The sequence below is a fragment of the Rhinatrema bivittatum genome, chromosome 18 (assembly GCF_901001135.1).
Source record: "Rhinatrema bivittatum chromosome 18, aRhiBiv1.1, whole genome shotgun sequence".
Lineage (NCBI taxonomy): Eukaryota > Metazoa > Chordata > Amphibia > Gymnophiona > Rhinatrematidae > Rhinatrema > Rhinatrema bivittatum.
This window is the reverse complement of record NC_042632.1, coordinates 954186-975929: the sequence shown is the minus strand read 5'-3', so window position 1 is coordinate 975929 and position 21744 is coordinate 954186. Positions and strand designations below refer to the sequence as shown.

At 45.6% G+C, this 21744-nt stretch overlaps 1 protein-coding gene across 1 annotated transcript in view; it reads left to right on the top strand.

The window, feature by feature from the left end:
- The window catches only part of LOC115079628 (dedicator of cytokinesis protein 2-like), a 991955-nt gene that overhangs the window by 750085 nt on the left and 220126 nt on the right, over positions 1-21744 (top strand). Inside the window, 2 exon segments of the mRNA XM_029583335.1 lie at positions 5901-6057; positions 21033-21073. Of these exon segments, the coding sequence (XP_029439195.1) occupies positions 5901-6057; positions 21033-21073 (198 nt within the window).

Sequence of the window (21744 nt, the reverse complement as noted above, 5' to 3'; positions counted from 1 at the left end):
CGGTGGTGGGAAAAGTAATGGAGTCGCTGCTGAAAGAAAGAATAGTGAGCTATCTACAGTCAGAAGAATTGCTGGACCAGAGGCAGCATGGGTTCACCAGGGGAAGGTCCTTTCAGACAAATCTGATTGATGTTTTTCATTGGGTGTCTAGGGAATTGGATCAAGGAAGAGCGCTCGATGTCATCTACTTGGATTTCACCAAAGCTTTTGATACGGTCCCGCACAGGAGGCTGGTGAATAAAATGAGAAGCTTAGGATTGAGTGCTGAGGTGGTGGCCTGGATTGCAAACTGGTTGACGAAGACAATGTATGATGGTTGTTATGAATGAGCTTAGTTGACAAACTAGGAGTTAGCAATCTGTAATTATTGGCTCCTAAAGAAGGAGGAGTCAGCAATCTTGTAGTGTCTCAGATATCGTCTTGCTAAGGAGTAGCAATCTGTAATGAATCTGATATAGTTGTGGGTGGATCCCTGGGCCGGTGGCAGATGACCACGCCCTCAGGAGGCTATCCCGAGAGGGACCACTGGCTAGGCTTGAGTATGGAGACAGACACACATTAATTCTTTTATTAAACAGGTTTTTGAAACCACCACAGGTGGCAGTAGTGAGCTGATATGCCCTGCAGGGCTGTAGTCCCTCAGGTACTGGAACAGTGAACCCAGGATGTCTGAGCTGTTGAGAAACTGTAGAAAGTGAGTAGGCAGAGTAGGCAGAGTTCATGAACAGATCTAGATGACACAACTCACATAAGGTCTCAAGGAAGCTCAGGAGCTGGAAAGTAGCGAGTACCTGGTTCCAGGGAAAGCTCTGAGCGATGGTAACTCACAAATGTTTGTAGCAGCGATAACTTCCAGGCAGTAGAGAATCTTCAGAGTGTCCAGGAACATTGGTCCCTCGAGGAGCGAGTACCGGTTCCTATTTGTAATCTGAAAGTAAAGAAAAAGAGCGAGGCCCCCGAGGAGCGGGTACCTCTGGTACATCCGAGGAGTCAGAGTAGCTTGGATAGCTGAAGCGAGTCCTTGCTAACTCAGTTAGATAGCGAAATAGAGACCTTTAAATATTGGAAGCGGATGATGTCACCTCAGGGGGACGCCCCTGAGGTTCACACTCTTGCTGGTACTTCAATCAGAGCCCTATGTCTTCAGGCAACATGGCGGATCTGCAACATCAAGCTGGTCTGGGGACGCCGGAGGGAGATGGCATGGAGATGCCGTGGCAGCCAGTCGTCCATCAGACCCAGAGGGAATCGCCACAGAGTAAAGAGGGCGGAGTGAGGGCGTCGAGCAGCGACTGTCACAACAATGGTAAATGGAACTTACTCTGAAGAGAGAGCGGTGTTAAGCGGAGTGCCACAAGGATCGGTGTTGGGATCGGACCTGTTCAATATCTTTGTGAGCAACATTGCGGACGGGATAGAAGGTAAGGTTTGCCTTTCTGCGGATGATACTAAGATCTGCAACAGAGTGGACACACCAGAAGGAGTGGAGAGAATGAGACGGGATTTAAGGAAGCTGGAAGAGTGGTTGAAGATATGGCAGCTGAGATTCAATGCCAAGAAGTGCAGAGTCATGCATATGGGTGTGGAAATCCGAAAGAACTGTATTTGTTGGGGAGTGAAAGGCTGATATGTATGGAGCAGGAGAGAGACCTTGGGTTGATGGTGTCTAACAATCTGAAGTCAGCGAAACAATGTGACAAGGCGATAGCTAAAGTCAGAAAAATGCTGGGCTGCATAGAGAGAGGAATATCTAGTAAGAGAAAGGAAGTGATGATCCCCTTGTACAGGGCCTTGGTGAGGCCTCATCTGGAGTACTGTGTTCAGTTCTGGAGACCGTATCTCCGAAGGGACAGAGACAGGATGGAGGTGGTCCAGAGAAGGGCGACCAAAAAGGTGGATGGTCTTCATAAAATTACTTATTAGGAGAGATTGAAGAACCTAAATATGTATACCCTGGAGGAGAGGAGGAGCAGGGGTGATATGATACAGACTTTCAGATACTTGAAAGGTTTTAATGATCCATGGTCAACAACAAACCTTTTCCGTTGGAAAAAAAAATGGTAGAACTAGGGGTCATGATTTGAAACTCCAGGGAGGAAGACTCAGAACCAATCTCAGGAAGTATTTCTTCATGGAGAGGGTGGTGAATGCCTGGAATGCCCTTCTGGAGGAAGTGGTGAAGACTAAAACTGTGAAGGATTTCAAAGGGGCATGGGATAAACACTGGATCCATAAAGAATAGAGGATGGAAATGAAGAGAAGAGCCGTGGGGGTGGCTTGCTGGAATGGAGGCTACTACCTGGGGATTACTACCCTTACTCAAAAATCCTTCACATAGTTAATGTAACTCCAACATTGCTCTCTGCTTCAATGGCAAGGGGAATTGTGGAAAAGAGGATTTACATTCAGACAACATCCAAAAGTCATTGATCTGTGCAGTCTGGTAAACAAGCATCAAGGTAACTTGCTTGATGCGACGGTTACTACCCTTAACCATTAAGCCTTATGCTCACCTTTGATGCAACTCCAGCATTACTCTCTGCATCAATGACAGGGGGTGGCAGGAAATTTGAATCAGTTTCCAACAAGGGCCTTGGTGGTTGGTCAAACAGCTAAGTATGGGAAAGTATGGGAAAATATCTGTGGGAGCTTGCTGGGCAGACTGGATGGGCCGATTGGTCTTTTTCTGCTGTCATTTCTATGTTTCTATGTTTCTCGTACACCCGTATTTGGACAACTGACTAATTCAAGCCAAGTTCCCAGAAGAGCTGCAGAGTGACCCACAAGGTGATCTCCCTGATGCTGGAGCTCGGCTGGGTGGTGAACCTAGCCAAGAGCAGTCTTCAGCCTGCTCAGTCGTTGGAATACCTCGGAGTTTGGTTCGATATGAGGAAGGGCAAGGTTTTCCTACCAGAAGCGCAAATTTAGAAGTTGATGACACAGCTCCGCCTGTTAGTGAACACTGTACCTGACTGTATGGTCCTGCCTGCAAGTGCTTGGCTTAATGGCAGCAACCCTGGAAGTGGTTCCGTGGGCGAGGGTGCATATGCATCCTCTTCAGTGCTCCCTGCTGTCTCAGTGGAACCCACAGTCTCAGGACTATTTGATTCGGCTCCTCCTGTTGATGTAAGTCTCCTTCCAACTGCAGTGGTGGCTGCAGGTGGATCATCTACAGAAGGGAGTTTCCCTAGCGCCACCAGACTGGCTAGTACTGAAAATAGATGTGAGTCTCTGTGGTTGAGGAGCTCACTGTCAGCAGCTGATGGTGCAAGCGCATTGGAATATAGAAGAGTCTCTCTGGAACATCAATCGACTGGAAGCCAAGGTGGTCCAGTTGGCATGTTTGCAGTTCAGCAACAGGCTGCAGGGTCGGTCGGTCCTGATAAAGTCGGACAGTGCAACGACCATGGCTTACATCAATCAGTAGGGAAGAACCAAGAGCCAGCAAGTGTCACAGGAAATAGATCAGCATATGAAATGGGCAGAAGTGCATCTCCCGATAATTTCAGCCTTACACATCGCAGGAAAAGACAATATAAGAGCAGACTTTCTCAGCAGGGAGAATCTGGACCCAGTAGAATGGGCTTTGTCAGACGAGGCATTTCAGCTGATTCTTGATCGCTGGTGACTTCTCACAATGCGAAAGTTCCATGATTCTTCAGTCGCAGAAGAGATCTGAAGTCATTGGGGATCAATGCCCTGGTGCATGAGTGGCTGGAAGACAAGTTGTTGTATGCCTTTCTTCCATGGCCCATGTTGGGCAGATTAATCTGATGGACTGAGCACCACAGAGGGATTGTTCTCTTGGTTGCTCCGGATTGGCCCAGGAAGTCATGGTATGTGGATTTGCTTTGACTTCCAGCACTCAGGAACCAGCTAAGTCAGGGTCCGGTTCTTCATGAAGATCCGACTCAATTTTGTCTTACAGTATGGCCCTTGAGAGGGTTCGTTTGCTGAAACGTGGATACTCGGTGGCCATGATTTCCACCTTGCTTAGGGCTAGAAAATTCTCTACTTCCTTGAACGATGAGTGAGTTTGGTGAGTGTTTGAGGCCTGGTGTGAGGATCAAGGTACTCTTCCTCATTTAGCTAAGATTACACTCATTTTGGAATTTTTGCTGGATGACTTGAATAAAGGTTTTGCCCTTAATTCCTTAAAGGTACAAGAAGCGGCTCTCGCCTGTTTCAGGGGCCTGGTGAATGGTGGTTCCGTGGCCCATTTCCTGAAAGGAGTGAAACATCTTCATCCTCCCTTGCGGTTTCCAGTACCCTTACGGAGTCTAAATTTGGTCTTGGATTTCTTAGCAGGTCCTATGTTTAGATTGTTGCGTACCCTGTCTTTGTAGTTACTGACCTTGAAAACGGTGTTTCTTGTGGCAATTTGTTCTGCGTGGAGAGTTTCCAAGTGCAGGCCTTGTCTTGTCGGGAGCTATTCTGGTGACTCCAGGGGTGATACAGCTGCATACTGTTCCTTCTTTTTTACTGAAGGTGGTCACCAATTTTCACTTGAATCAGTCCATCTGCCTGCCATGTTTGGACAGAGAGAGAGAGATGTAGAGGAGTATCGTCTGTTGTGACCCTTGGATGTCAAGAGACATATCGTCTGGTATCTGGAGGTTACTGAGCCTTTACAGAAAATGGATCGCTTGTTTGTCCTTCACTATGGTACTAAGCAAGAAGAGCTGGCTTTGCGGGCTACAATAGCTTGCTGGATTAAGGAGGTAGTCATGGCAGCATACATTGATGCTGGCAAGCCATTACCTAGTCAGGTTAGGGCTCATTCCAATAGGGCTCAGGCAGTGTCATGAGCGGAAGTTAGATTGTTGTCTCTTGTTGACATTTGCTGAGTGGTGATGTAGTTCTCCTTACACACCTTTTCCAAGTTTATCGTCTGGATGTGCAGACCCAAGAGGACGCAGCATGTGCAGTTTTCACTGGACCGCGGGCAGCCTCCCGCCCTATTCAGGAATAGCTTGGGTACATCCCACTTGTTCTGGATTCTTCTGACTGGGTGCTAAGAAATGAGAAATTACTACTTACCTGATAATTTCCTTTTCTTTAGGACAGTCAGATGAATCCAACGTCCCTCCCTTGGTTGCCGAATGTTTCTAGTATGGTCCTCCTGTATGACTACTTGTTACAGGGCTTACTGGTAAGTGTTAGTCCAGTCTCTAAACTAATGTTTCTACATTCTTATCTGAGCTCACTGTTGCCTGTTGGCCGAGTATTGAAATGGCTATCTGTTTTTAATCAAGTTTTTTGCCCATCTGTCCACAGTTGCTTTTGAAGAGAATACTGGTAGGCTGATGCCACTGCAGGGGAATATATACTGTGCTGTCAGTTTGCTCCATCTCTATCTGCTGGTAGAGGTGCATAACCCACTTGTTCTGGATTCATCTGACTGTCCTAAAGAAAAGAAAATTATCAGGTAAGTAGTAATTTCTCTTTTTTTTTTGTCTGTGTATCTTGACTAGATTGTAAACTCCATGGAGCAGGAACTTATGTGCAGTACTGCATATGTTTAGTTATACCATAGATGTAATAAATAGTATTATAGTTGTAAGGTTCCTTCTGCAAAAGAGCTTACAATCTAAGTTTTATCACAGAGGAGTTGTTGAAGGCCACACAGTGCATTGGCGGCAATAATTGGATTAGATTGGGAAATTTCACAGCTTTGTAGTTTTATCCAGTGCTTTTCTACATAACATTATAAAATGATATGAAGAAATGGAGCATTCAGGTCAGTCACACCAGACAACATGCCATATAATAATGTCTGCCATACTGCATAATTCAGCTTCACCTTGAGTCTCCCACACATTTGGAATAGATGGTAATGTCTGTCTTATCTCACAAGCAACCCTGGTTTATTACTAACTTCTCCTGCCTGTGCTTTCCAGATTGCTGGAGTGTGCATCCGAATTTCTGGACATTTTCCAGCCACTCGAGAACTTTGTTAACTTGGTGAAAGGTCTTTTAGAAAAACTACTGGATTACAGGGCAGTGATGAATGATGAGAGCAAGGACAACCGCATGAGCTGCACAGTTAACCTACTGGTGAGTGACCTCTTCCACTTGTCCTGCTATATATTTCTGAGTAGTTTTCTGTGAGGATTGTACTCAGCTGCCTACTACTATTCAGATTATTTGTGGCCATAGGTGATTTTCTCAAAGCTTAACAAATGATTTAAACATTATTAGTCCATTGCCTAATTTTGTTGCTGTTCAATCTTTAATGTTTACGAAGTTTCCACCAACTATTACCACTTTCAGAATTGCTTTCTTAATGTATGTTCTTTGAAATCTAAGTCAGATCTGCTCCATGGCATTATTCTGGAGCATAGTTCAGATATTCAGGGGTCCATAAGCAAATGCTATTTAGCTGGATAAATCCTTGGACCAGACCTTGTCTTTGCTTTCCTTCAGCCTGCTCCTCCTTGGACGGTGTCCCAGCTTCTCTCTTCTCAACAACCTGCCATGATCCAGCCTTTCACCACCATCTTCGACTCGTACTTGGAAAGTCCTGCTGACTGCCAGAACCCACAGGTTGAAACTAAGGATGAGGTGATTGGCTAGGCAGATGATCTTCTTTGGTGCGTCAGCTGCCACCTATTAAGGTCTTTGTTGTGCTTGCACAGGTTTACTACCTCATATCATGACAGATTGTGAAGGCCATGAGTTCTACTGACTCTCCAGTGTTTCAGCTTTTTCAAGGCTTGGCCTTGCAAGTCCAGCAGCACCAAGGCTCCAATCAAATGCCATGCCAATGCATGGATTCTGTCCAGCCACAGAACTTGGTTCCATAGCCACCAGTTGCAGTGCCCCAGTACAACAAATCCCATCTGGGGTGTCTGGCATTCACCATCCCTGAAGAGGGTTCCTGAACCAATATCAGATTGTGTTTGAATTACAATCGACAAGCTTCCCCTCAGACTGGGCGAGAGTGGTTTACATCCTCTCTCTCCTCACTGGGCAGGCTTTAGCCTGGGCATCTCTGCTATGGGAACATAATGACTCCAGGCTCAACAACCTAGATGAGTTACTGGTATGTTTCTGAAAAGTATTCGTGGAACCGGGTCACTCCTCTTCCGCTGTGACCAATTTTCTGTGTCTCTGCCAAGGTTTTCAATGATGAGCCAGTACACAATTCAGTTTCAGACCCTGACGGCGGAACTTCACTGGAATGACAATAATCTAACCACTGTGTTCTGGCAAGTTCTTGGTGCCCATATCAAAGACAAGCTGGTTGGGTGGGAGATTCCCATGTCTTTGGATGTGCTGATCATCATCTACATGCACATCGACATCCATTTTAAAGAAAGATCTCAGGAGCAAAGCCAATCCTGCACAACACCCCACTTGGCACCCAGGTTCCAGTGCCTTCTAATGGTTCTTACCAAAGAGGTTAATCCTTCGACTTCCCAGGAAGAACCTAATCAAAAGGAGTGTTCCTGCCTGACAGAGCATGAGAGATGTCAGTGACAGCTTCAGAACTTGTGCCCCTATTGTGCTGCCTCCGGGCATCACATCAGTGCTTGTCCCTTGAGGCTGGCAAACTCCGGTCCCTAGAGCTGGTTGGGGAGGCAGCTCTAGGTCTCTCAACTAACCCTCCCCTTTTACAAATAATCCTGCCAGTCTACCTCCATACCAATACCCAGAAGTTTCTGACCAAAGCCTTACTTTATTCAGTTGTGGCAGGCAATTTGCCGTCATGCCATTCCAGTAGATCCATTGCCCCATCAACTCCTAATCTTGATTTATGGAGAACCATTGCCCTCAGGATGGGCCTCCTGCATTGTGAATGGATTTTGTTTTATGTTCTCAATAGCTCTTTTAATTCCCTAGTCCTGGAATTACTTGGCTCTAGTAACATGGGCCTACCATGGACTGCTTTACAGGGGACATCCTGGAGTTCCTACTGCTTTCAGCATTGCCTTGATCCAGTTGTCCCTTCTACCATCATTGCTGTCTCGGATCTTGCAATACCCCCTGGCATTCTGCAAGTCTATGCGGCCTACATAGACGTACTTAGTAAGAAGCAAGCAGAGACTGTTTTCCCTCACTGGGACTATGATTGCCCCATAGATCTTCAAATGGAGAAAATACTGCCTCGTGGGAGGATCTACCCTCAATCAGTGTCAGCCCATATCACAATATATTAAAGAGAACCTAGATAGGGGTTTCAACCCTCCCTCCCTCATCGCCGGCAGGAGCTGGGATGTCCTTTGTCACTAAAAAGGATGGGTCTCTTAGACCCTATATTGACTGCTGTGGTCCGAATGCCATTACCATAAAAAATAAATATCTACTACCCCTTATCTCTGAGCTCTTTGACCGACTCCAGGGAGCACAGATTCTCACTAAATTGATCTTGGGGGTGGTGGGGGGGCATATAACTTGGTAAGAATCAGATACGCATTACGAACATTACATCTTGTCATGCCTTTTGGGCTGTCCAGTGCCCCAGCAGAGTTTCAACACTTCATACATAAGGTTTTCAGGGACCTTCTGCAGACATGCATTTTGGTCTACCTTGACGATATTCTAATTTTCTCTTGGACACTTGCCCAACACTGTTTGCAGGTCAGAACGGTCCTCCAATGACTTGTGACAATCACCTATATGCAAAATTGGAAAAATGTTTCTTCGAACAATCAGAGTTATCATTAATAGGCTATATCATTTCCACACAAGTGTTGAAAATGGATCCAGCTAAACTCTCAGCTATCAAAGGCCCTGTCCAGTAGGACGTAAAGCCCTGCAAACCTTCCTGGTATTCACAAATTACTATTGCCAATGTATCTCTCACTATTCTTTGCTTACTGCACCGCTTATGGTTCTAATCCTAAAGATTGGCCAGAGGATGCAATTCGAATTTTGGACAACTCAAAGAAACCTTTACATCTGCTTCCTTCCTACGACATCAGAACCTGGATCAGGCCTTCTTTCTCAAAGTGGATGCTTCTTTAGTCAGAGTTGGAGAGTTTCTTTAGCAAGTAGTTTCAGATGGCAAACTTCATCCTTGTTCATTCTTTTCCCAGAAATTCTCTCCTGCTGAAAAGAACTGCACGATTGGGGACCAGGAGCTGTTGGCCATTAAGCTCGCTCTTGGAGAATGGTGACACCTTTTAGAGAGGGCCAAACATCCCATTAGCATCACAACAGATCATTAAAATCTTCTGTACCTCCAGGAGGCCAAAAGATTCAGTCTCCACCAAGATCGCTGGTCCCTACTTTTCAACAGATTCAACTTTCACCTGACTTTTCATCCAAGTGAGAAGAATGCTAGACCATATGCCTTATCTCGCTTGTTTGGCTCTGTGGATACCACACTGAATCCCAATTTATCTTGGATCCAGCTAAGATTCTCGCCACCACTTCCTTCTCCGTACCAGATGGTAACACATCTCAGAGACAAGGTGCTGAAGTGCGGTCATGATTCTAAATTAGGTGGATGTCAGGGTGTCTGAAAGATGACAGAATTAATTTCCCACCAGTATTTGTGGCTTTTATTGGTCCAGGACATCTGGGTATATGTGGACTCTTGCCCTAACTGCCCGCAATAAACCATCTCACCAATGCTCTTGGGGGCTCCTGCAGCTTCTGCCAGCTCCTGACAAGCTGTGACCCATATATCCACTGACTTTGTTACGAATCTTTCCCCATCAGGAGCACATCTCAAAAATAGTGCATTTCATTCCCCAACTTCTGTACTTTCCTCAACCAACCTTGCACATCAGTTTTTCCAGGAGATCTTCTGGCTTATCAGAACATATAGTGAGCAACCAGGGGGTCCAGTTCACTTCGAGGTTTTGGAGGAATCAATATATCTTTCAACTTTTCCTCTACATTTCACCCCCAATCCAACAGACTCACCAAAAGAACCAACCATACCTTGACAGCTTTTCTTAGGACCTAAGTGTGTCAGAACACCAGAACGACTGGGCCCAATTACTACCTTGGGCAAAGTTTTCATATGACAATCACACCTAGGAATCTTCTGGATCTTTTCCCCTCTTCATTGTTCATGAGAGAGAACCCAGAATGCCCCTTCCAGGGTCCTTGATGCCCTCTGCTACAGACTTCTTAGGCACGCACACTTCCGGCCTTTATAAGCACCTCGATGGGAAACTGTCTTGCAGTGCCAGCCAATAATGTCACTCTGCCAGGGGATTTAAATGCCGCTCTTGCAGCAAGCTCTCACCTTTACAACAGATCTCCTGCTTCTCTGGTTTACTGGTTTACTGGTTCCTTATCTCCTTATCTCCTTGTTCTTGCTTGGTTGTGATTTGTTCCTCTCCCACTCCTCATCCTTCTCCTGCCTTCTGGTTCCCATCTTATCCTTGCCCATGCCCCAACCTTCTTCCTCTGGCTTGAATTTCATGGCTTGACCTCGGATCAGATCTGGACTTCACCTTGTCTACAGCCTGCCTTGAAATTGGACTGGACCTCGTTTGCTTGTATTGAGCCTGCCATGACCTCGGAATTGACCTTGACTTCGTTTGTCTTCAGCCTACCTAGACCTTGGACTGGACCTTGACTTTGCTTTTCTTCAGTCTGCTTTGATCTCATATCAGACCTCTACTTTCCTTGCAGTCAGCCTGTTCCTCCTTGGAAGGAGTCTCAGCTTTGTTCTGCTTACTACCTGCCATGACCCAGCCTTTCATCACCACCTTTGACTCAGACCTGGAAAGTCCTACTAGCCACTAGAACCCGTGCCTCATCCCAAGGGGGAGGTGGCTGGCTAGGTAGATCTTCTGTGGTATGTCTCTTTGAGATCAGGTTTCTTCTGATTCTCAATCAACTCCTGTTATAATGGGGAATGGGAGATATGCTGATCTGAAAAAGACTTATAACTGTCATAGACCTGGTAATTTGAAACCATTACTGATTAGCATTATCCCACTCTCTGTAACACTTTCAGTGATTTCTCTAACGTTAGTGAATGCTCAATCAGTCAGAAAAAAAGGTCAGATTATTTTTTATTTGATACATGGTTCCTCACCAGATGTTATGGCTATAACTGAGACCTGGCTGGTCAGTACTGATAATGAACTGATCAACCAAATCTCTTCCCCTAGATATGTGTCATTATCACAACCGGGAGCAGGAGGAAGATGCAGTGGTGGATGATCTACAAAAAATATATCCGAAGCAGGAAGCCTGCGAGGGAGTTGGTTGGACCGTTAGATGATCGAGGGGTTAAAGGGGCACTTAGGGAAGATAAGGCCATCATGGAAAGACTAAATTAATGTTTTGCCTCGGTGTTTGCTGAGGAGGATGTTAGAGAGATATCTGTTCCGGAGACAGTTTCCAAGGATGATGATTCAGATGAACTGACCCAAATCACGGTGAACCTGGATGATGTAGTAGGCCAGATTGATAAACAAGAGTAGCAAATTACCTAGACCATATGGTATACACCCCAGGATTCTGAAAGAAAAATGAAATTTCAGACCTATTACAAGTAATTTGTAACCTGTCATTAAAATAATCCGTTGTACCTGAAGATTGGAAGGTGGCCAATGTAATTCCCGATAAATAAAAAAGGCTCCAGAGGTGACCCAGGAAACTATAGACCAGTAAACCTGACTTCAGTGCTGGGAAAAAATCGTGGAAACTATTATAAATTTTAAAATCACAGAACATATAGATAGACATTATTTAATGGGACACAGCTGGCATGGATTTACCCAAGGCTTCTTCAGGGATTGTCTTTTACAATACTCTCTGGTATTTTCTTTCACTCTCAATTGGAAATAACAGTACCCCGCTTTCACGAACCTTCAAACTTTTGTAGTGTACAACACTTCTCTCCACAGCGTTTTTACATCACCAACTCATCTCTTATATTCACTGGATATCTTCCAACAATTTTTCGAATCAAATTTGTAAAACCCAATTCACATTATTCCGTTATTCCTCGGTGCTCTAAATTCTCTACTGGATGCGTATCATTCACCTTCATCGTATGGGTATTGACTTTCAAGACGCCGACAGACAACGTATTACCATACGGTAATACGGGGTATTTGATTCGAAAAATTGTTGGAAGATATCTAAAGCCATGGGGTGGCGAGGGTTCAAGCCTGACACCACATCCTGGCCACGGGCCATGAAGAGAGCTAAGGCCTCAGGTTTATCGGGGGCTACCACAGTTCGGCGAGCCTTTGGGAGGGCCCTCGCAGTGCTCTGCGTCGGCGGATTTTTTACTCCAACTTTTTCCGAGGTCAGAGAGCCAACTGGAACATATTCTTCTACTATGGTTCCTTACCTGGGAGAGCAAGAACTGGAGAAGAGACAGGGGGGGGAAGGCCCACCTGTGAATAGAGTCCATCCTAATGTGGTGCGTCTGTTTCACAGGGAAGTTTTGGGACCCCTATTTCCCTATTTTTTGGCAGTTATAATTGAAAGTTCAACAGAAAACATCTGATCACGTGGAGGTGGACTCGGTCGGGGATGGCATAAGGGGTCCCGTGATGGTGTTTCCTTTTCATGAGTCTATCAAGAAAAGAAAAAGAACTAGTAGTCAGAGAGTGACTCCAGAGGCGGGTTTGAAGGTTGGATAGGCTTTGGTGAAGTTATATCCTTTACCAGAGGTCACCCTGGAAATCTTTCGACTTCCAAAGATGAACGCCTCAGTGTCAGCCGTGTCCAAGAAGACAGCTATCCTGGTGGCTGGTGCCATGGCTTTGAAGAATCTGCAGGCTAGGAAGCTGGAGGTCCATCCAAAGAAGAATTTTGAAGTGTCTGCGCTCGGCCTACGAGTATGCAGCAGTTTTATGCTTCAAGCTGGGCTGCATTGGGTACAGCAGTTGCCGGCTGACAAGTCCATATCCTCCCAGGAGTCTAAGCAAGCAGAATGGCTGGAAGCTGCTGTAGTCTTTGGCACTGTATGACCTCATCAGGACATCCTTTAGGACAGTGATGTCGACTGTCTCGGTCAGGAGACTCCTTTGGTTGTGCAACTGGTCGGGGGATGTCTCATCCAAATTCCAGTTAGGAAAGTTGCCCTTTAAGGGAAAGCTTCTGTTTGGGGATTGGAGGAGCTGATAAAACATCTTGAAGAGAATAAGGTTCTCAAGTTACCTGAGGACAAGCCTAAGGGAGCACGAATTTCCTCTTCTGTTCACTCTCAGTTTCGAGCAATTTGAGGAGCCCAGAATCAAGCCTCAGGAAGGCAGCAATCCTGGAACCAATCCTTTTGAGTCAGGAAGCCGAACAAAGATAGTCCTGGCCAGGCAGGCACTGGAGCCAATTCCACATAATGTGGTGATGCTGGTCCAGTCCTCCATCCTGGTTTTAGGGGGTTGGTTGACTCTTTTTTACGAGGAGTGGGCCAAACTTACTATGGACCTGGAGGTCTTAAGCGTGATAAGGCAAGGTTAAAATCTTAGAGTTTGCGCGTCCACTAAGGGTTCTATTCATGGTCTCACCTTGTGCATCCATACAAAAAAGAGATGCAGTGTGGAAGACCCTCGTCTGTCTTCAGATGCTAGAAGCCATTGTTCCCATCCACGTGGAAGAACATGGGACGGAGAGTTACTCCATTTCCCTTTCGTCCAATTCTGGATTTGAAGAAAGTGAACGTGTGTCTCTCAAAGTTGCTTGTTTTCATATGGAAACTCTTCGCTCAGTTATTGCAGCAGTGTACAAATGGGGAGTTCTGGGCATCCCTGGATCTGACCGCGGAGTTTGTGCATATAGGAATCCGGCCCGACCATCAGAGGTTTCTATGGTTCAATATTCTCAGCATGCATTTTCAATTTGCGCCCTGCCATTCAGGCTGGCATAGGCCCCGTGGACCTTCACCAAGGTGATGGTGGTGATGGCAGCACCCCTGAGGAAGGAGGGAGTGCTAAAAGCTTGTATCTGGATGTCTAGCTCATTCGGGCAAAGTCTGAGACCGATTTAAGACAAATGGTGGAGCTGGTGCTGCAGCATTCATGGTCACTCAGCTGGGTAGTCAGTTGGTCCAAGAGTCAACGTAGCCCATTGTATGTGTTGGAATTTCTGGGAGAACGCTTCATGCCCAGGGTCTGGGATTACCTACAGGCTCTCAGCTCCATGGTGTCCATGTTGGAGCTCGTGCCTTGGGCATTTGCTCATGTGGGACCTCTGCAGGCAGTGTTATTGTCCTGGTGGGATCCATTGTTGAAGCAGTTTTCAGCTTCCACTGCCACTTACGGAGTTAGTCGGAGTTAGTCTCATGGTAGCCTGGTTGGGTCCATTTGTGTCGAGGGGTCGACTTGGAGGTTCCGCAGTGCTCAGAGGTTTCCACCGATGCCAGACTCTCCGGTTGGTGAGCTGTTTGTCAAGATCAATTGGTGCAAGGTTAGTGGTCGGTGGAGGAAAGTCTTGGTCTTTCAACTGCTTAGAGACGAGAGCAGTGAGGTTGGCACTGTGTGTGTTTCTCCCTTTCTTGCGTAGATATCCAGTCAGATTATTGTCTGACAATGCAACGATGGTGGCTTATTTCATCAGGGAGGGTGGTATCAAGAGTTAGCGGTGACTCTGGAGGCTCAAGAGCTAAGCCAGTGGGCATAGCGGCATCTGCAGTTGATAGTGGCCTCTCACATAGCCAGGACCGACAATGTTCAAGTGGATTTTCTCAGCCGTCAACAGCTGGATCCCGGAGAGTGGGAGCTGTCAGAGGAAGCAATAGCTCTCATTTGTTGCAGGTGGGGCAAGCTTCACCTGGATTTACTGGGAACTCAGAAAAATGCCAAGGCACCACGCTTCTTCATATGCAGAAGAGAGTGCAGAGCAGAGGGAGTCAATGCCTTGGCTGTATGACATTCTCAGTGGGTGTTTCCACCATGGCTGCTGGTGAGCAGGATCCTGTGTCAGGTGGTGAGCCGAGTGCACTGTATAACCCACAGTTGGACGCGGGTTGTATAGGCGCTACCTAATCCCCAGCCACCTTCCCATGATGAGAGGCAAGACTGGCTGTCCACTCCCCTTGGAGAGAGATACCCTGAAGAAGAACCCTTGACCACAATGAAATAGCAGTTTTGTTGGCTCATGACACCTCCCACTGGAGAGTATCAGACCTCTTCTGCCATGCTTTATCTATTCTACCATCACTCACCTCATTCAGTGTCTGTTAAAACACTGATGCTGCACTAATAAGTGACAGTTTTGGGACCCCCTTATACAAACATAATAAGCCTCTCAAAGGAGCTCTCAAAGTGGCTATCCACCCCAGAACTGGAACTTTAAGAAGTCATCCCAGGATGCCATCAGTGGGAGGAGCAGGACCATTGGACTGTCTTAAAAAAATTCTATCTGAAGTGGAAAGTTTATCTTGCTTCAATTAAAAATGGCTGGGTATTCAGACTGAAAACACTTGAGAATCCCTGGGAAATGTTCATATCAAAAGAGGAACAGGTGATTGGGAGAGAGGCAGAGGGTGCTGGGAGAGAATAATTTTTTTTAAGTGACTTGGTTGCTGTCCTGGAGATTGAGGATAAAAAGACAGACAGCAATTTTCAAAAGATTTAGGTGTATAACTTTTGGACATTAGGTGCCTACATTGGCATTTCTGAAAATTGACTAGGGCTGGATGCCAGTTGTAGGTACCTAAAATTAAAGCAACCAAAATTTGGCCTCAGTTTTGGCTGAAAATTCTCCTAAATGCAGGTACCTATAACTGAGGGCCCTAAATAAGGACTAATAAATGGCAGTCCTAAATTTAGGACCCTCAGTTATAGGAACATTTTCAGCCAGAAACTGAGGCCTAATTTTTTTTTTAATTCTTTATTTATCAATTTTTCTAGAATACAATGCAAAAAATAAAGTTTACATCATTATATCAGAAAACTTAATTTCCACAAAACAGTTATAAAGAAACAGAAGGTTCTGGGACATATAATATGGAACAATTCTGTCAAACAGTTACAATATTAGGAGAGATGTAGCAGCAATTTATTCAATTATTCACCTGGTTGGTTAGGTAGTACTGGCAACTTCTTTATACTCTCTCGAGCGGATTTTAAATGCCCTGCTCGTGTAAATCCGCCTGGATTTACGCGAGCAGGGCCCTTGCGCGCCGGCGCGCCTATTTTGCATAGGCCGCCGGCGCGCGCAGAGCCCCGGGACGTGCGTAAGTCCCAGGGTTTTTTAAAGGGGGCGTGTCGGGGGCGGGGCCGGGGCATGGTGCCGGCCCGGGGGCGTGGTCGAGGCCTCCGGACAAGCCCCCGGGTCGGATGACGGCGTGCCAGCAGTCCACTGCCGCGCGTAGATTTACGTCTGCTTCTAGCAGGCGTAAATCGAGGGACAAAGGTAAGGGGGGAGGTTTAGATAGGGCCGGGGGGGTGGGTTAGGTAGGGGAAGGGAGGGGAAGGTGAGGGGAGGGCGAAAGAAAGTTCCCTCTGAGGCTGCTCCGATTTCGGAGCGGCATCGGAGGGAATGGAGGCAGGCTGTGCGGCTCGGCGCGCGCAGGTTGCCCAAAATCGGCAGCCTTGCGTGCGCCGATCCAGGATTTTATAAGATACGCGCGGCTATGCATGTATCTTATAAAATCCAGCATACTTTTGTTTGCGCCTGCTGCGCGAACAAAAGTACGCGATCGCGCTCTTTTTTTAAAATCTACCCCTCTATATAATTTCTCATTTGTTCACGTTCATAATAGATATACCTTTTTCCTTGATGTTGCATTAGGTATTTACACGAATATCTAATATTAACCTGTGCCCCTATCTTTCTAGCTTCTTGACTTAGTTCAACAAAATTTTTCTTAGAATCTGTGTATCCTTTACAATATCAGGATATATCTGTAGTTTTTGACCAAGAAACATTTTATTTCAATTTTTCAAAAAAGTTCTTAAGATCAAATCTTTTTCTGATGGAAAATTGAAAGAAACTAATAAAGTACCTCTCTGTTCAATTTGTTCTTCTGAAGGGGTCTCTAGATATGCTGTCAGATCTAAATCAAGATTATATTAGGATGCTCTTTCTTTCCTTCACTTTCATTTCTTACCAATGGAATGAAATAGATTTTTGAAATTTGTGGTAATTTATCAGGAGATATTAGTAATACATCCTTTAGATATTTTTTAAATTGTTCTTTAAGAGAAATCAATTTAACATTGGGAAAATTGAGAATTCTCAAATTCAGATATCTCATTTTATTCTCCATATTTTCTAATCTCCTTCTTAATCCTAACTCTGATTGAATCATTGTTGTTTGTACCTTCTGAACAGAAGTTATCTTTTTTGTAATCTCAACAATTTGCTCTGCATTTTTTATTTACCCTTGGTTCAATCGAAGCTAACATTTCTTGAGAATTGTTCATTGAGGTAGCTAATAAACAGGTCAATCCAGTAAGGAGCGGTAGGGAGAGCTGCATTAGTGCCGGGCGCACCCGCGGTTGCCGGACACACAGTCCAGCTCACCTACCGCTCGATCCTGTATGTAAATAGCTTGCAAATGCAAGCTGCGTCTAAGAAGCGTCCGTGAAGCGTTAGGCCCGCGCAACCCATTTTACTGTATAGAGCGCTATACAGCGCCTATACAGTAACCTGGGTGCGCGGGCCTAACACTTCACAGACACGCTGGTATCTGTCATTTCAAATGACATTTGAAATGACAGGTACCAGGAAGTGGACGGTTCTCCTACGCTCACCTGCCCTGGCCGCGTCAATGGATGCTGGTCTCCGGGGCAGCCCCAGTCCTCTCCCCCCTCCTCCCGAAGCAAGGCTGCTTTACTTTACTTTACTTTACTGGATTGACCTGACACGCTTTGAAGCTTTCTTGTATTTTTTCTTTCCCTCCCTCCACTTTCTTCCTGCACTTTGCCTGTTTTCTTTTGGGGGACTCTCGTTTTCACCACTTCAATTCCCTACTCCCCCCAGCAGCTAAGGCCTCCTCCCTCCTCACAGTCCGCTCAAGGCGTGATGTCACGCCTTGAGCGGCCCAATTGCACGCACAGGGGCTGCTTTCGCCCATGCAGGCATCCATCTTCGCCTCCGGGAGGCAGGGGAGCCGATGTCCGTCTTCGGAGGAGGGCTGCGAAAAAGTAAGTCGTTGCTTTACACTGCCAGTCCTCTCTCCCCTCCTCCCGGAGCAAGGCTGCTTTTTGCGCCTTGCTCCGGGAGGAGGGGAGAGAGGACTGGCAATCTCGAGCGGCTGCGAAAAAAAAAGTTAGTCGTTGCTTTACACATGGGACTGTGAGGAGGGAGGAGGCCTTAGCTGCTGAGGGGAGCAGGGAATTGAAGTGGTGAAAACGAGAGTCCCACAAAAGAAAACAGGCAAAGTGCTAGAAGAAAGTGGAGGGAGGGGAAGAAAAAATACGGGAAAGCTTCAAAAGCGTGTCAGGTCAATCCAGTAAAGTAAAGCAGCCTTGCTTCGGGAGGAGGGGAGAGAGGACTGGCCATCCCGACCGTCCACTTCGTTGCTAGTTTTTTTTTTGGTGCTTTTCGATTTTTAGATTTTTTTCCGCTTTCGTTGCTTCGGGAGGAGGGGAGAGAGGACTGGGGCTGCCCCGGAGACCAGCATCCATTGACGCGGCCAGGGCAGGTGAGCGGGGGCTGGGGGAAAGTTTGCCGCCTACCCTTACCCCTGCCTCTAACGCAGGGGTAGGGGTAGGCGGTAAGTTAGCAGGTTAAACGCGCAGCAAAACGGCAGGGTAAAAAAGCGATAGTCGGGGCGCGTGTTACTGGATGGTAGGGAATAGCTAATTCGATCGTTTACATGTAATATACATGCCGCGTGCGGAAGGGGTTACCCGGGGATTTAAGGACGCGGTAAGAGTAGGTTAAAGGGGATTGTGGATCGCACGAAGGGCTAACGCAGCCGGAAAGTGAGTAGAAAGTGGGTTAGGAGCGGGGTAAACGTGTCCGCACTTTACTGGATTGACCTGAAAGATATTAACTTTTCCATTGTTGTTATTGCTTGCCAAATTGTTTCTAATGTAATTACCTTAGGTTTATCTATTTTTAGGTATAGTTATACCAGCAATAACCATCCCTACTCGGCAGGTTTCGGAAATCATTTGGGTTTCCCCTGTCGAATCACCTCCCTCCTCCATTAATTTTCCTGTAATTCCCACAGTGACTCCCTCTGCCTCCAGTATTCCTTTGGTACCTTCCCCAGGGAGCTGGAGCAGTCCCTGTAGGTTTCCAAGAAAAGGGGGTGGGGGGATAACCGGTGCACCTGGGGACAAAGATGTTTGATTGTCCTGGAGGGATAGGTTTTGTTCCTTACCCAAACACTGAGGCCTAATTTTAGCCATCTAGAACTGAGATGTCTAGGTTAGGTGCTCAGCTTTCTTTGAATAACGGCCTCATAAAATATTCAGAAAATCATTACCATGATCCTCATCCATTTCCTATATTCATTTCAAAGCTTGTTTAATTCGTTTTAGGATTTTAGATTCTCCAATTTAATTTAAGACAGTACCTGAGTGTAACTCGCTTTGAGCTACCAATGGAAAGACAAAAGCTAAATAAACAAAACAAATACAAGTATTCCCTATATGCTGCTGATCACATAGTATTTGTACAAATACTAGGATATCAGCATGTAAGAAATTGTCTACCTGCACACTTATGTATTAATTATTTTGGTTTGCTATTCACCACTCTCCAAAGGCCCAAGGTGAAAATTACATAACAGTAACACTTAAGTGATTAAAATTAGCTTTTAACCACATAAATCTAACTGGTGAAATATTCCCCCTGCTGTCAGACAATATTTTGTCTATACAAAATTGCCAGGCACACAGATTCAGCAGAATGTACCTTCTAACATTAAACCATGCACGTAAAAAGTCAAAACCTATTACAGATTTTCAAATAAAAATGTGTGTGTGATGAGTTTTAGCAAATAATGTGAAATCAATATCAAATTCTGTCATAAATAAGAAAAAGAATGTAAAATCAATGGATCTTGAATAAAGTTGGAGTGATAATTAACCAAGAATAGCACTATTCTGTACAAATAATTTAGAAGGGCATAAAGTCCGAATTTAGCTTTCTCTTTGCTTGAGATTCACACCTCTGTAGTGAGCAGAGAGGTGGTGTGTGTTAGTGGAGGGGGTGACTGTGTCAGTAAGAAGTGTTTGATCCAAGGAAAAGGGGATAAGGTTGATTGTGAGGGTCACAGTAAGTGAGTGAGCATTGTGTAAATGGAGTCATGAGCACGTGAGCCAGGAACTGAGTTGTTGGCTTGCAAGGAAGAAAATAATTTTGAATATCAGTTGCTTCCAAGATTGCAATCTTGTATTAATTTATTGGCTTTCACACTGCATAATTACTCTTGATACAGGTCAACTGGGTTGAAAACACATTTTGGGTCATAGTTGTGTTATGAATTTGTTCTGTATTTTTTTATGTATCACAGAGAGGGTGTATGATTAATGTCCTTCCCTTTTGCTTAGTCATTTTGGGATGGAGATAGAAAATATAGGGAGTAGAATTTAAAAAGGTGCGCGCGGGCGTACATGGGCGCGCACTACCCGGCGCACGCACATGTACACCCGATTTTATGACGCGTGCGCAAGTTATAAAATCAAGGGTCAGTGCGCAAGGGGGTGCACAATTGTGCACCTTGTGCGCCCCGAGCCGCGCTGCTTTCCCCCGTTCCCTTCCCCCTAACCTGACCTTCCCACCCATTCCCCTAACCTTTCTTCCCCTTAGCCCTACTCTAACCCCCCCCCCAAATTTTTATTTTACCTTTTGCGCCTGCCTCTGTCCCCGCCCACGCCCCTTTAGTAAAGCCCCAGGACTTACACGCGTCCCCAGGTCTTTTTAAAATAGGCCCTATTTTGTGCATCTCTTTTGATAAGTAGAAATGAATTGTTGAATAGATACATCAAGGCTTAGCTCCAGTTTTTCTTGGTGCAAAAAATGTGTTAATGAAAGATTCCCAATAGCATAATGGGAATACCAGAATAGTTTCTGCACTGGAGTGAACTTTTCATAAATTGTTCCACATGTTAGTGAAAGGGTTTTCTGTTGATGATTTTTCCAAGCACACATTAGGAAAATATTCTGTATTAACTTTAATAATATTTGTTTTTCTGTCCTAGAATTTCTACAGAGATATTAATCGTGAAGCCATGTATATAAGGTATGTGGAGCTGCTTGCTGGCACTGCACCACAATAAGCTTTCCAGGCAGATGCTTTTCTACACACATGCCATGGTACAGTCCAAGCTGCTTCGCCTACTTATGGTGATAGCATAACCTCATCAGGTTATGGCATAACCTTGGTTTTGTTAGCATTATTTCTTAATGTTTGCTTAATTGCAGCCTTGTAAGCATGCACTGATTTTATCTATGTATGTAGGCATTCATTTATTTAATTTACATACCCACATGACCAGCCAAGACTATAGAAGCGGATTGAAAAATTGTTTATTTTGTAATTAATGGCATACTAACATATGAGTAGATTTTCAAAACTTTTAACTAGCTAATTTCAGAATCCAGTAACAATTTGTCCCCTCTGACCAACTTTAATCAGCTAAATGCAAAAATTACAACATTTAGGACCTTATTTTCTATCGCACGCTTGCGCTACCAGCGCAAGCGTGCGATAGCTGGAAAGCTTAGCGCAGGCCTGCGCTAGCTGCATCGGAGCGGAGTCGGCCCCGGAAGAGGAGGAGTCGGGGCGTCACCGGGGCCCACTCCGCGAAAATGGCGCCGACAGCGAAAAGGTAAGGAGCATTTTCGCTGCCTATTTCGTGCCCCCCGCTTCGCCCCCACGCCCCCCGTTAGCGCCGGGATTCACTAAGCCTT